This window comes from Peromyscus maniculatus, chromosome 1 (genome assembly GCF_049852395.1).
Source record: "Peromyscus maniculatus bairdii isolate BWxNUB_F1_BW_parent chromosome 1, HU_Pman_BW_mat_3.1, whole genome shotgun sequence".
Classification (NCBI taxonomy): Eukaryota; Metazoa; Chordata; class Mammalia; order Rodentia; family Cricetidae; genus Peromyscus; species Peromyscus maniculatus.
In genome coordinates this window covers 211,010,812-211,024,851 of record NC_134852.1, presented here as the reverse complement: position 1 = coordinate 211,024,851, position 14,040 = coordinate 211,010,812, and the positions used below count along the sequence as shown (strand labels likewise).

Below are 14,040 nucleotides of genomic sequence, written 5' to 3'. Positions count from 1 at the left end.
GATCAGAAGATCTCCAAGTCTATGTACAGATTCACCACGATCTCTATCAGAATTCTAATTAGCTTCCTTGCAGAAGCATCAACTCCACTCTCAAAGCCATATACACTAGCAAGGGTTGCAGAAAATCATAACAGTCTGTAAAAGTAAAGAAGTTTTTTTTAAAACTTAATACAAAACAAGACTGAAGACAGTGAGGTTCAACATAAATCAGCACAACTGAAGGAAGAGTCCAGAGATGCGCTGAGGACGAACAGAGACAGCCGCCTACGGCCAAATGGCTTTTCACAAGAGTGACAGACCTACTCAAAGGGAAAGAGTGCTCTTCATAATAAATGATGTGCAAAACAACACATGCAAACCAAAAGCTGGACCCTCACTGTACACAGAATTATTAAAAACAGATGAAATAGCTAAATAAATATAAGAGGGAAAGCCACAAAGCCTGCCAGAGTGACTTCATGGGTAAGACGGCAAATGAGACACCACTTCTCTGTGATGCAGTAGACAAAGAGGCAGGTAACAAAGAAAACGATCGGAAGAAGATGGAGAACCAGAGACAGACAGGAGAACAGCGGTGTTGGCACAGCTGGCGGGCGGCCAGGCTCCGGCCCCTGCAGAGCTTCTTCCAGTCAGCAGCCCTGGCGAAAACAGCTGTCGCCAACAGTCTGTGAAAGCCTCAAGTCCAATTTGGGGCTAAGTGACACAGTGACTCCCCCGTCTCGATGGGTCAGCATTGATGGGGAGCCCTCCACGCCCCAGGGAAGGACTCTCCATGTCTCAGAAAGCTGTGGTCAGGCTCTACGCTGACAGAGAACCTTCCACGGAAAAACTGATTTGCCCCAGGTACCTGAAGACAAGAAACAAGAAAACACACCGGGAAGTGTGGGCTCAAGCCACCATCGCTCCACCCGGGTAGAGACGGCCACGGTAGGCAGTTGAGGTGAGGAGTCAGAACCTGGAAACTTCAGGTACCCACGGTGAAGGGTCCCTGACCTCTGCCCTCCTTGGAGGCTAGGAACTAAGTTGATCCCACGAGGTGACTGCCAGGGTTTGTCAGGCCTGAAGCTCCTGTTCTTCGTGTGTGTCTTGGAGAAGCATGAGGGGGTGTCCCATGCTGCTCATCCACTCAGGTGAGGTTGACTCTGAGTCCCAGTCTTCCTGCCTCTCCTTCCCAAGTGCTGGACCACAGGCAAGCATCACAGCAGGTCTGAGGCAGCACTGGAGAGCAAATACAATAATCCACGCACTCTTCCAACTAAGCTACATTCCGGCCTATTGCCTTTCTTTTATTTAACCTCGCTTTTTCCTTTTCGCCACTTTCTGTCCTCTGGTCAGCAGGGGGATCTTTGCTTCAGTCAACTCTAAGTGTATTTCTGTCTCTTGTTGATTTGGTGGTTTCTGATTGAGCCATTTTTCTCCTCTGAGTGATACAAAGATTGAGACTGAAGAGTATATTACTCACTAAAAAGATCCTCCAGTGTATACGCATGCATGTCTGTACGTATGTGCGTACACCTGTGTGTAAATGCATGTGGTGGACAGCGGTACACATCAGGGGTTTTCTTCAATCCTTATACATATTATTTATCAAGGCAGGTCTGTCATTCATTTGAATGACCATTTGGCTAGACAAGCTAGCCAGCTTTCTCCAGGAATCTCTCATCTCTATCCTCAGCACTAGGACTCCAAGCAGTCCGCCATGTCTGCCTGGTGTTTGTGAGACTGATGGGATTTGAACTCTGGTTCTTTTGTGTGCACAGCCAATGCTTTACCCGCTTGCTAGAGTACCCTGCATTTAAGGTTGCAGTTCCTCATGTCCAGAGAGCTCTCTGAGCTCGCAGTAATATGGAGTCTATTTGGTTAGTGCCTCTGGACCAGATGTCTGGCATTCGGAAGCTATCCCCAATCCTGGATGCCAGACTTCTCTTAAGTGTGACCTGTGACACAGTTCCCTACAAATGCCCCGCCCCACCTGCTGTCCACATGATAACTAGGTGTGCTGGGCTTCTATGGTAGGACCATGCTGCCAAACTAGGTGAGGCCCGAGCCTCTGTCCACATCCTCCATAGTCCCCCACTCTGGAATAGAGCTGAGCTGTTAACACTGAAACAGACTCTGGGAAGGCAATTTCTGTCATACTCACAGGCCATACAAAGCCCTGCACGCCGTCTCCGCCCTCTCAGATTGGTGGCCAACAGACCATGAGGGAAAGGGAGCCCTCACAGCCACTGAGCCATCTCCCCAGCCTGTTTTATGACATTTCGTACACACATATCACTGTATCTGTTTGTGTTTGCCCTCTTAGTCTCCTCCGTCCTGCCTGTCTCTCAGTGAGCCCCTTCCTCACCCAGATAGTCTCCCTCCCACCCCATGTCCCCTATAGGTACATTTAGCTACATATAATTACGTGCACAATCAGATCTAGATTTTCATGTGAGAGATGTGACATTGTCTCCCATAACTACCCTTTCCTGTTTCCTCTTCCCCCTACATCTTTTCCTCTTTGCTCACAGTACCCACTTTATTTCATGCACTATATATATATATTATATATATATATATAATGATAGATTCCACCTATGGAAAAAAACAAGCAATTTCTGTCTCTCTTTGGCTAATTTTGCTTAACATGATATGTAGTTCTAACCATTTTCTTACAAAGAATTTAATTACAATCTTTATGGCTGATAAAATACCATGAGTATACCCCATTTACACCATCATTTTGTTAGTTGGTGAGCAAATAGGTTGGCTCCATATTTTGGCTCTTATGGGTAGTACTGCAATAAGCATGGATATGCAAGTATCTGTGAGGTAGGCTGACTGAGATCCCTTCAGAGACAGAAACAAGAATGGCAACTGGGTGATTTCACGGCTCCACTTTTAGCTCTTACAGACCCTCCACAGCGACTTCCATAGTAGCTACGGCGATTTACACTCCAACAAGCAGTGTGCACAGGTCCCAGCAGTATGCACAGGCCCCAGCAGTGTGCACAGGCCCCAGCAGTGTGCACAGGCCCCAGCAGTGTGCACAGGCCCCAGCAGTGTGCACAGGCCCCAGCAGTGTGCACAGGTCCCAGCAGTGTGCACAGGCCCCAGCAGTGTGCACAGGTCCCAGCAGTGTGCACAGGCCCCAGCAGTGTGCACAGGTCCCTCTTCCACTACAGTCTGACGGCATTTGTTGGCCTTTGTGCTGCATCCTCTTGAGCTGATTCTACGTGTGAGTGTTTGCCTACAGGCATGTGCTCATGTATAGCGCATGTGTGCCTGTTTCCATGGAGGTCCAACAGGGTAGCAGGCCCCATAGGACCGGACTTACAGATCACTTGGAGCCACCATGTGGACCCTGGGAAGCAGACCCGGGCCCTCTGCAGGAGCAGCCAGTGCTCTTACCCACAGAGCCGTCTCTCCAGCCCTTCATATGTTTTCTTGGTGACAATGTGATCTCAGGGTGGTTTTAATTTTCATCTCCCTGATGAGTAAGAATTATGAGCATTTTTCATGTATTTATTAGCCAGTTTTACTTTTTTCTTCTTTCTTTCTAATTCTGGTTTTTGAGGCTGGATTTCATGTAGCTCACACTAGTATGAAGCTGCTGTGTAGCTCAGGGTGGTTTTGAACTTGAGTTCCTCCTGCCGCCTCCCCAAGCAACAGGACTACGGCACACCATGTGCCAGCTTGTGGTTCTTTTGAGACTTGTCTGTTCAATTAATTCACCTATTTAATGAGTAGGTGATTTCTGGATGTATGATTAATTTTTAGAGTTCTAGATTCTAGCTATTAATGCCCTCTCTGACACATAGCTGACAGGGATTCTCTTCCATTCTATAGGCCCTTTATCCTGTACTCACATACGAAAGAAAAAATATATTAATGAAAGCCATTATTCTGAGCAGTAAAAAAAATATTTTAAAGTATCTAAATTGCAAATACATATATATGCTTTTTGCAAAACATGAAACTCTACTACAATTCATAGAACTTCTAAGTGATCTTTAACAGCCAAAACAATCTTAGAAAACAAAGACAAATCTGGAATCTAATACTTAAAAAGTACAATCCAAAGCAGCGTGGTAACAGCATAAAAGCAAACACACAGACCAATACTACAGAATGGAGAGAGAGCCCAGAGACAAACTCTTACACGTGGTCAAATGAATTCTGACTGGGATGGCAAAACGGTTTAATGGGAAAGAACAGTCTTTCCACCAAATGGTTCCAGGAAAGTACCCACATGCAGAATGAAACTGGACCCTTAGCTTACACCACAAACAAAACCCAAAGTGGAAGAGAGGTATAAACATCAGATCTAAAATGCTTAAACTTGGGGGGGGGAGGGGGGATAACAACATGTTGTTGATTTGGCAATTCTTTCTTATACATGTCACCAAAATCAAAAAATAATCAATTGGAACTACACAAAACCTGGAACTTTGGGCTGCGAGTGGATGTGACTGTTAGACATGTGCTTCGCATGTGTGTGTACTGGGGTTCAATGCCCTCACCACCCAAGGCTGCAGTAAGAGACAGAGTACTTGTTTGGTAAACATGAGGCCTTAGGGTCAGTCTCCAGTACCACAGACAAAAGAGCAACACTACTGATAGAATGAATAGACGACAGAAAAGGAGAAATATTTACAAATCATATATCTGGTAAAGTGTTAATTTAACACCCAGAAATCCTAAATTTTAATGGCAAAAACAAACCAATGTAAAAATGGCAGAAGACTTGAATAAACACATCTTCAAAGTAGATACAAGAGTTGCCAATAAAACTATGTAGTTCTAAAGGCAGAGGCAGGTGGATCTCTGTGAGTTCAAGGTCAACCTAGTCTATAAGGTTTCAAGCCAGCAAGAGCAACATAGTGAAACAATGTTTCTAAAAGAAAAAACAAAAAACTATGCAACAATACAAATTGTTAGGTAACTACAAATTATAAAGCAATAACGCTCTATTATCACCAAGGGCCTATTAGCTAAAAATAGAAAACACTGTTAGCAAAGCTGTAGACAAAATCAGAAGCCACAAACACTAACAAAAAGCAAAATGGCACTTTCAGTACACAAAACAGTACAGTAGTTTCCAAAACCTTAACACAGAATTGCCACATGATTCTCCAATTCTGCTTCCAAGAATACAACTAAAAGCAGATGGCCAAACAGACATTCATAGTAGCCAAAGGGTGGACGCAATCGAAGCACCCATTAACACATGGAATTGTTTTAATGTACACATACAAGGAGATATTATTTGTGCTGCAACATGAATGAGACTTGAAAACACTATGCTGAGAAAAACAAGCCAGAAAAGAACAAATGTCTGAACCACTCAGGTCCCATAGCTTCACTAGTCAAATGCAGAGACAGGAAGTAAACTGCAAGTTACCCGGAGTCAGAGGAAGGGAAGAATAGTTACTGCTGTAGTTTTACAAGATGGAAAAATGATGAAGCTAATGGTGGTAGTGGTTATATAATAATATAAAGGTACTTAACGACACTGAGCTATAAACTTAAATATCACTCAAACAATAAATTGGTGTGTACTTTACCACAACTTTTGTGACTGGTATAATAGCTAGGCATGCTAAAACCCCAGAACCCAAGAGACTAAGTAGAACCACAAACTTGAGGCCATCAGCCAGTTCAAGGCCAGCCTGGGATACTTAGCAAAGCCCTGCCTGAAAAAGAACCAAAGGAGGGGAACCCCCACCCCACCTAAAGCCCTCAATCTTCCTCGCTGTACATGCCCAACACAAAACAATGCTATAAAATGTTAGTCCACCAGCTCTCCATACTGTAAGCTTTATAATCTACTATTCTCCTTGAGTGTTTGAAATAAACCTGAGGTCTAGTATTTTTTTATTTAATATTTTTATTTTATAATTAACTTAATTTCACATATCAGCCACGGATCTCCCTGTCCTCCCTCCTCCCAACCCTCCCACACAATCCACCTCCCATTCCCACCTCCTCCAAGGCAAGGTCTCCCCTGAGGAGTCAGCTGAGCCTGGTAGACTCAGCCAAGGCAGATCCAGTCTCCTCCTCACTACACCAAGGCTGAGCAAAGTGTCCCAGCACAGGCCCCAGGCTCCAAAGATCTGGCTCATGCACCAAGGACAGGTCCCGGTCCCACTGCCTGGGGGCCTCCCAAACAGTTCAAGCTAATCAACTCTCCCACTTATCCAGAGGGCCTGTTCCAGTTCCATGGGGGCTCCTCAGCCATTGGTTCACAGTTCATGCATTTCCACTAGTTTGGCTATTTGTCCCTGTGCTTTTTCCAATTATGGTCTTGGTATCTCTTGCTCATACAATCCCTCCTCTCTCTTGCCGATTGGACTCCTGGAGCTCCACCTGGGGCTCGGCCATGGATCTCTGCATCCACTTCCATCAGACACTGGATGAGAGTTCTATCACGACAGGCAGGGTGTTCAGCCATCCGATCACCAGAGCAGGTCAGCTCAGGCACTCTCTTTACCATTGCCAGTCGTTTACAGTGGAGGTATCTTTATGGAATTCTGGGGACCTCTCTAGCACTCTGCTTCTTCCTATTCCCCTGAGGTCTTCATTCATCGTGGTAACTCACTCCCCATTCTCCCACTCTGCTCCTGTACAATAAAACAACCTCTGGAGGCATCACAATCCCTGACTTCAAGCTCTACTATAGAGCTATAGTAATAAAAACAGCTTGGTACTGGCATAAAAACCGACATGTGGACCAATGGAACCAAACTGAAGACCCTGACATTAATCAGCACACCTATGAACATATTTTTCTAACATAAATTCTTAGAATAATAACCAGATTTTTTTAAGCAGGAGACTGAGGTGGTATTGTGTTCCCTGAAATATTGTGCACCCTAATAAACTTATCTGGGGTCAGAAACAGAACAGCCACAATATTAAACATAGAGAATAGGCAATGGTGGCATTCACACCTTTAATCCTAGCATTCCAGAGGTAGAAATCCCTCTGGATCTCTGTGAGTTCAGGGCCACATTGGAAACATCCAGGCATGGTGACTCACGCCTTTAATCCCAGAAAGCGAGCCTTTAATCCCAGGGAGTGATGGCAGAAAGCAGAAAGATATATAAGGCGTGAAGACCAGGAACTAGAAGCATTTGGCTGGTTAAGCATTTGGCTGGTTAAGCTTTTAGGTTTTGAGCAGCACAGTTCAGCTGAGACCCATTCAGATATGAGGACACAGAGGCCTCCAGTCTGAGGAAACAAAACCAGCTGAGGATCCGGTGAGGTGAGGTAGCTGTGGCTTGTTCTGGTTCTCTGATCTTCCAGGTCACCCCAATACCTGGCTCAGGTTTGATTTTATTAATAAGAACTTTTAAGATTCATGCTACAGGAGACTTACCTGATATAAAGCAAGAGAATGTCCATATCTTTGGAGAGGTCCCCTTGATACAGCTCCTACATTCCATATACTGCTTTCCAAATTGTAACTACAAACAAGAAAATAAACTCTATTGGTAAGCTAAAATTCCTTTTCAGCTCTTTAATTTCTGTGTGCATTTCTTCAGTTGAATCTAAATTCTCTTTAAATTCAAAAGGAAGTACAACTAACAATTTCATGGACCATGTAAAAAATTTTTAATAAAGTTCCAGTCAAAAAATATCTACTGTTGCCGGGCAGTGGTGGCGCATGCCTTTAATCCCAGCACTCGGGAGGCAGAGGGAGGCGGATCTCTGTGAGTTCGAGGCCAGCCTGGTCTACCAAGAGAGTTCCAGGAAAGGCGCAAAGCTACACAGAGAAACCCTGTCTCAAAAAAACAAAAAAATAAATAAATAAATAAAAAATAAAATAAAATATCTACTGTTAAGATCCAATTATTTCATCATACAATATACAGGACTCAAGAGACATCTCAGTGGCTAAGAGTACTTGTTCTGGCAGAAGATCATCTGTAACTCCAGTTCCAGGGAATGTAATGCCCTGTTCTGACCTCCACAGGCACCAGGCACACATGCAGTATACACACACACACACACACACACACACACACACACACACACACACGCATGCATACACACGCATGCAAAACACTCATAAACATAAAATTTAAAACTCTAAATTTCAAAAAATTGAAACAGATACATGAATTTAAGTAGAGAATTCATTGCTAGAATTAGTCTAATTGCATTTAATTGCAATGAAATTAAAACTAATGAGTTCTTCACTTTCAAATTAAAATAAAATCTAGCTTTTCTCAGAAATAGATGAAAATTCCCTCTTTTATGACTTTTTACAAAATGACTTTTTACAGTAGTCATCTGCTTTTAATATTTATGCTTATCCTCTATATGTATTTATCTTGGAAAAAATCAATTCAGCAAGAACTACATATTTCCTATGCATAAATAGAACCTGCTTGCTAATAATCCTTTTAAACTGTGCAGGGTAAATCAGTAGTAAAGGTTTTGATAAAGTAAGCTATAGTATTGCATTGTGTGACACAAAAGAATGGTTTTCGGAAGTCCATTGCACATGAACACTGACGTTCTAAACTGTGCCCCTAACCTGCTTAGCACTCAGATTCCAGGTGGAACAGCATGGCACCCCACACTGGGCATTAACCTGGCAAAGCACACAAGCAGCGGCACCCCAGGAGTGCACTGCTGCTTTCCAAAGTCCAGTGGCCCTCTAGGGACCGCTGCTCCAGACCGCTCCACATTCCTGTGCTCTAGATCCCGCAACGCTCCAATTCCCCATCTTCCGTGTGTGTGTGTGTGTGTGTGTGTGTGTGTGTGTGTGTGTGTGTGTGTATGTGTTCCTTTTGTCTTACCTGATCAGCACACTTGTCTGTAAGAAGATTTAAAACAAAAGCACTGTGACCTCTCTTCCCTCAGGCCAGCACTCGGCTTCTCCACCACCTGTATCTCCATTCTCTCCTACACTAACTCCAGAGAGCTTTCTAACCATCTACCCCCACACGCCGCGTCTAAGGTCAACATCTCCACAACAAATCCTGGCCACTTTCCCACCCTTTGGCTTGGTTAATGGCCAACGTTTGATGTGGGCGGCGCTTAAGTTCTTGTACCTGCTTCCCTCTGAGACACTGCACTGGGGCCTCCCTACAGCCCTGGTCACTGGGGCCTCCCTACAGCCCTGGTCACTGGGGCCTCCCTACAGCCCTGGTCACTGGGGCCTCCCTACAGCCCTGGTCACTGGGCCTCCCTACAGCCCTGGTCACTGGGGCTCCCTACAGCCCTGGTCACTGGGCCTCCCTACAGCCCTGGTCACTCCTGTTCAAACTGTGCTGGGCTCTCTTCTCCCTCCCCACCTTCGAGCAATATGGCTGCGGAGGCTCGGCTCTTGCTCCTTTCTGTAGCAAACCCGCTCCCTGTACAGTTTCATTCTAACTGAATCCCTTCGACTCTTCTTCCCAAGCCCCTGAGCTCTGAGTCAAATGGTCTGAGTGTAACTCGGGGCTGTAAAGTCGACGGCTCACTCCAGGGAGCTGGAGCAATGAGATTCCTCTCCATTCCTCCACGTCTCCTCCTCCTCCCCTCTGACTTCATTGTCTCCTTCCATGATCTCGTAACAAATCACACAGCCTCTCTGTTGCTACTCAAATACTTCAGGAAACTCGCATGTGAAGGCTCTGCTTCCTCTCCTGCTGTGGGACGGTCTGTATGTCAAATTACTCTGCTTGGTCAATAAATAAAGCACTGATTGGCCAGTGGCAGGCAGGAAGTATAGGTGGGACTAACAGAGAGGAGAAAAGAAAGAACAGGAAGGCGGAAGGAGACACTGCCAGCTGCCACCATGACAAGCAGCATGTGAAGATGCTGGTAAGCCACAAGCCACATGGCAAGGTATAGATTTATAGAAATGGGTTAATTTAAGCTATAAGAACAGTTAGCAAGAAGCCTGCCACGGCCATACAGTTTGTAAGCAATATAAGTCTCTGTGTTTACTTGGTTGGGTCTGAGCGGCTGTGGGACTGGTGGGTGGCAGAGGTTTGTCCTGACTGTGGGCCAGGCAGGAAAACTCTAGCTACAGTATCTCCTTTCTGTGCCCACACGATTTCAGTACCATTGCCAACTTCCTTCCTCAAGTCTCTGATCAGTTTTCAACCGTCTCTTGCAGCTGAGCTTGACTTAACCACTGCCAGCTCCCCACCGTTTGGTCACATTCTAATTGTCTGTCTGTCTGTCTATCTACATGTTACAACTTAGTGTTTGTTGATATGTGTGTTTCTTGTCCATTGCCAGCCTTCCCTCATGATCTTCACAAGGACAAAAATTTGTTACACAGACTGATTGTCTTCAAGGGTGCTGGATCACCTAGAACTTCAGGTACAAATGTCATCTGTGAGCAACCGTGTGGGTGCTGGGAGCCAAACCGAAACCTTCTGCAAGAGCAGCAAGTGCTCTTAACCACTGGGCCACTTCTTTGGCCCCTCCAGAATTTATTTTATTTTATACTTTAATTCTACAAATAACTGATTATAGGTCTAAAGCAAACTTTTCTTATCTCACGATTTTTTAAGTCATCACAATTAACAAGTCCAATACACTGAAGGGATAGAATTACCAGGTAAAATAGAGAATGCCCAGTTAATGTGAACAAGCAGTGTAAGGGCAATCTGACTCTGCAATGCTTGAACACAATGAGATGTATAATACAGGACACATCTTTCACTGTGGAGGGGGAGGGGCACAGCAGGCCCCAGCCCTTCCTGAGAGGACAGCAGCAATGAACTGCTCCTGGGGAAGGGGAATCATTTCCCTGGGTAGTACAGGCACTAGCTAGTTATCTAGTCCAGTAAATAACAGCCACTAACCCTGGCTGAACAAAGGGAATTCTTACACTAAAAACTGCTAACTGAAATTCAAATGCAATTCGGTGTCCAGACATCTGTGTCTCAGACCGCCAGTTCACTGGAGTACAACCCAGTATACTATCTAGGACCAGTTCTGACTGCAGACCCACATTACATTAGCAATTACAAATTAAGACTATCACTCCTGAAAACAACATTGGTAATCAAATGATTCTTCCAAACGTTATCATGCTGAAGAAGAAATCAGATAAGGCTGCTCCTGACTCCTTGGTTCCCATTATCACCCTCCAACCACACAGAGGACACAACTCCTGGCCACAGTGAAATGACCGAGTTCATAATGCTGTTATTATTATCCTCCCAAAAAGCAACCAAAGCATGTACTAAAAAAGCATTCAGGTTATTAAAGTTTACAGGAAAAAATTATTTTATATACACAATTATAAGTTATTCTAAAAAGGAAAAGGTAGCGGGATTCATTCTGCCAACATAGGTACAGCCTACCTTTATATTAAATTTATTTAAAACACTCTAGACAGGAAATAAAAATTTAATATAAAACAATATTGACTTTGGACAAAATGATTGCATATATTCTCAAATCTGTGCAATTTTAGCAAGTATGTACTACTACAAAAATAGCCATTTGTATATTTGGACAATAAAACAGTTTATTATAAAATCTAAAAAGAAATACTTACTTCAGAACCATTTGAAAAGAACTGTAGTTAAAGGTGTATCCTCCAATCACCCACATAAATTTCCCATGTAAAACTGCTTTATGTGAAGCCCGACCTACAGAGGGGCTGAAGGGTTTAACATTTGGCAAAATCCAGTAAGACTCAGTAGAAGGAACATTCAGAGAACAATCCGGACCTATTTAAAAAATAACCACACACAACACACTGGATTAAACAAAGATCGCAGATTACAGAAACAGATTACACAGATAGGAGAATTCAAGAACCTAGTGTCCACCATATTAGAAATGTAGTGTATATAAGAGTCTGACCCTGCTTGGTGGTGCACACCTTAGAGCCATCACTCCAGAAGCTGAGGGAGATAGAAATCTTAAGGGCTAATGAGCAAGCTCAGCCTGAGCTACATAGTAAGAATTTGGTCCCAAAATCTTGCCTCATTAAAAGAGTCTGAAGCCAGGCTGCAGTGACACATGCCTTTAATCCCAGCACTCTGGAAGCAGAGTTAAGCGGATCTCTGTGAGTTCAAGGCCAGCCTGGTCTACAGAGCGAGATCCAGGACAGGCACCAAAACTACACAGAGAAACCCTGTCTCAAAAAAACCAAAAAAAAAAAAAAAAAAAAGTCTGAAATATAACTTGCAAATAAATTCTTAACAAGGGAAATATCTTAACATGTCCTAATGAGCATCATAATCCACAAAAAATTCTTAAATAACACAAAATTTCTTATTCACTTTAGTATGCTACTATGATATTAAGATGGAAAGCAACATTCTTAAATTCTAGTTCTGTCAATAATATCTGTCACTTTGAACAAATGTGTTTACCTTGCTCATCATCAAGCTTTCATATATAAAGTGAAAATAACAATCGACTCACAAATGCTATTACAAGTTTTTAATATTTCACAAAATAGTATATAAAGCATTTAAAAATTATAAACTATTAAACAGATGTGAAAATAAGAGTCACATTATTAAGACCCAAACTGGCTTCAGTAGATAGGCTCATATTTCAACAAAGAAAATAAAGTACAGTAAAATAAAAACTATTTTGCCGGGCGGTGGTGGCGCACGCCTTTAATCCCAGCACTCAGGAGGCAGAGCTAGGTGGATCATTGTGAGTTCGAGGCCAGCCTGGACTACCGAGTGAGTTCCAGGAAAGGCGCAAAGCTACACAGAGAAACCCTGTCTTGAAAAAAAAAAAAGAAAAAAAAACTATTTTAAAACAATAAAAAATTCCATAAAATGAAAACCATGATTAGTTAACATGTCTCATGCATGGCTGCTCAGTCTGGGTCTCCGCACCATAAGATGCAGATGAGGTTGATCTGAAACTTGAGTCACAGAAGGAACTCCTTATGCTCCAGCCCTTCTCGCATTCCATGACAAGTCACATCTGGATGCACTTATCAAGCACATCGTCTCTATCCCAGGCACGCCGGATGTCACTGCACTTCCTGTTACTGCATTTTGCAGATGCATTTGTCACAAGCAGAGGACTACAGCCACACCAGCTGAACCAGGGCTACAATCTGCTGTTTTCTGAGCAGTGTGTCTCTTTGTGTCTCTGTTTTTCACTGTCCAAGACCTGCCATCAGTACTGCGTGTCGTGACAACTTACAATCATGTTACTACAAAAATCACTTGCGGTCATCACCACCCACACCTATGTAAAACAAACCTACCGATAAATGTGTGTTCTGGCTGCTTCAGGAACTGGCCATTCCCAGTCTCTCTCTCTCTCCTAAATCTCCTTATCACTGGAGACAAAGCACTATTTAAATGAAGCAAACTAATAGCTACAATGGTTTCTAAACACTGAGATGAAGGGGGAAGTCCAGTACCTTTCACTTTAAATAAAAAGCAGATGCTGCCTTCTTATATCAATGGCCATGCCGTGAATGCAAAACAAAATTTCTTAAGGGAAATGAAAAGTGCTACTCCAGAGAAAATGAATGAGAAGAGGTGAAATGCCCTCACTACTAATGCCCTCACGTTTTGAGGGTCTGAATGGAAGATCAAACCATTCACAACATTCCTTTAAACCCAGACCTAATCCAGAAGCAGAGTGCAGACCACAGTAAAGTTTTCGTTCTGCTCAATTCTCTGAAAGCTGAGAGAAGGAAGGAAGGAAAGAAAGAAGCAAAGTTCTGAGGGAGCAGAGGTTTCTGCTTCACAAGGAGTAAGGGAAGAAGGCAGTTCCACAAAGCACACGGCAGGGCGAATGTGGACTGCAGCAAGCTAGTAGACTCTGGGGTGCTCTGGAGGGTCCGCCGACATTCTGATGCCAGCAAGAGGACCTGTGGTTATGAAGAAGGGCAAAACGCCAGCATTCGGAGGAATCTAAAGGAGACATTATCAGTCCCATGGATGTTTTTAAGTGCTCCAACTACAGGAAAAGAGGAAACTGCTGATCTAGTGGGCACAGCGGAAGGACCAGAAGTGAACAACTACAGGAAAAGAGGAAACTGCTGATCTAGTGGGCACGGCAGAAGGACCAGAAGTGAACAACTACAGGAAAAGAGGAAACTGCTGATCTAGT

At 43.7% G+C, this 14,040-nt stretch overlaps 1 protein-coding gene across 5 annotated transcripts in view; it reads right to left on the bottom strand.

Moving 5' to 3' along the window:
• Atrnl1 (attractin like 1) overlaps positions 1 to 14,040 on the bottom strand; it is a 587,588-nt gene that overhangs the window by 534,990 nt on the left and 38,558 nt on the right. For all 5 annotated transcript variants that reach the window (XR_013048413.1, XM_076563387.1, XM_076563388.1 and 2 more), the window contains exons 6-7: positions 11,498 to 11,672; positions 7,364 to 7,451 (exon numbers count right to left, since the gene is read on the bottom strand). Coding sequence is in view for 4 of the 5 variants with exons in the window: in XM_076563387.1 (XP_076419502.1) it covers positions 7,364 to 7,451; positions 11,498 to 11,672 (263 nt within the window). In the remaining variant the exon portion in view is untranslated. The remainder of the gene's footprint in view (positions 1 to 7,363; positions 7,452 to 11,497; positions 11,673 to 14,040) is intronic.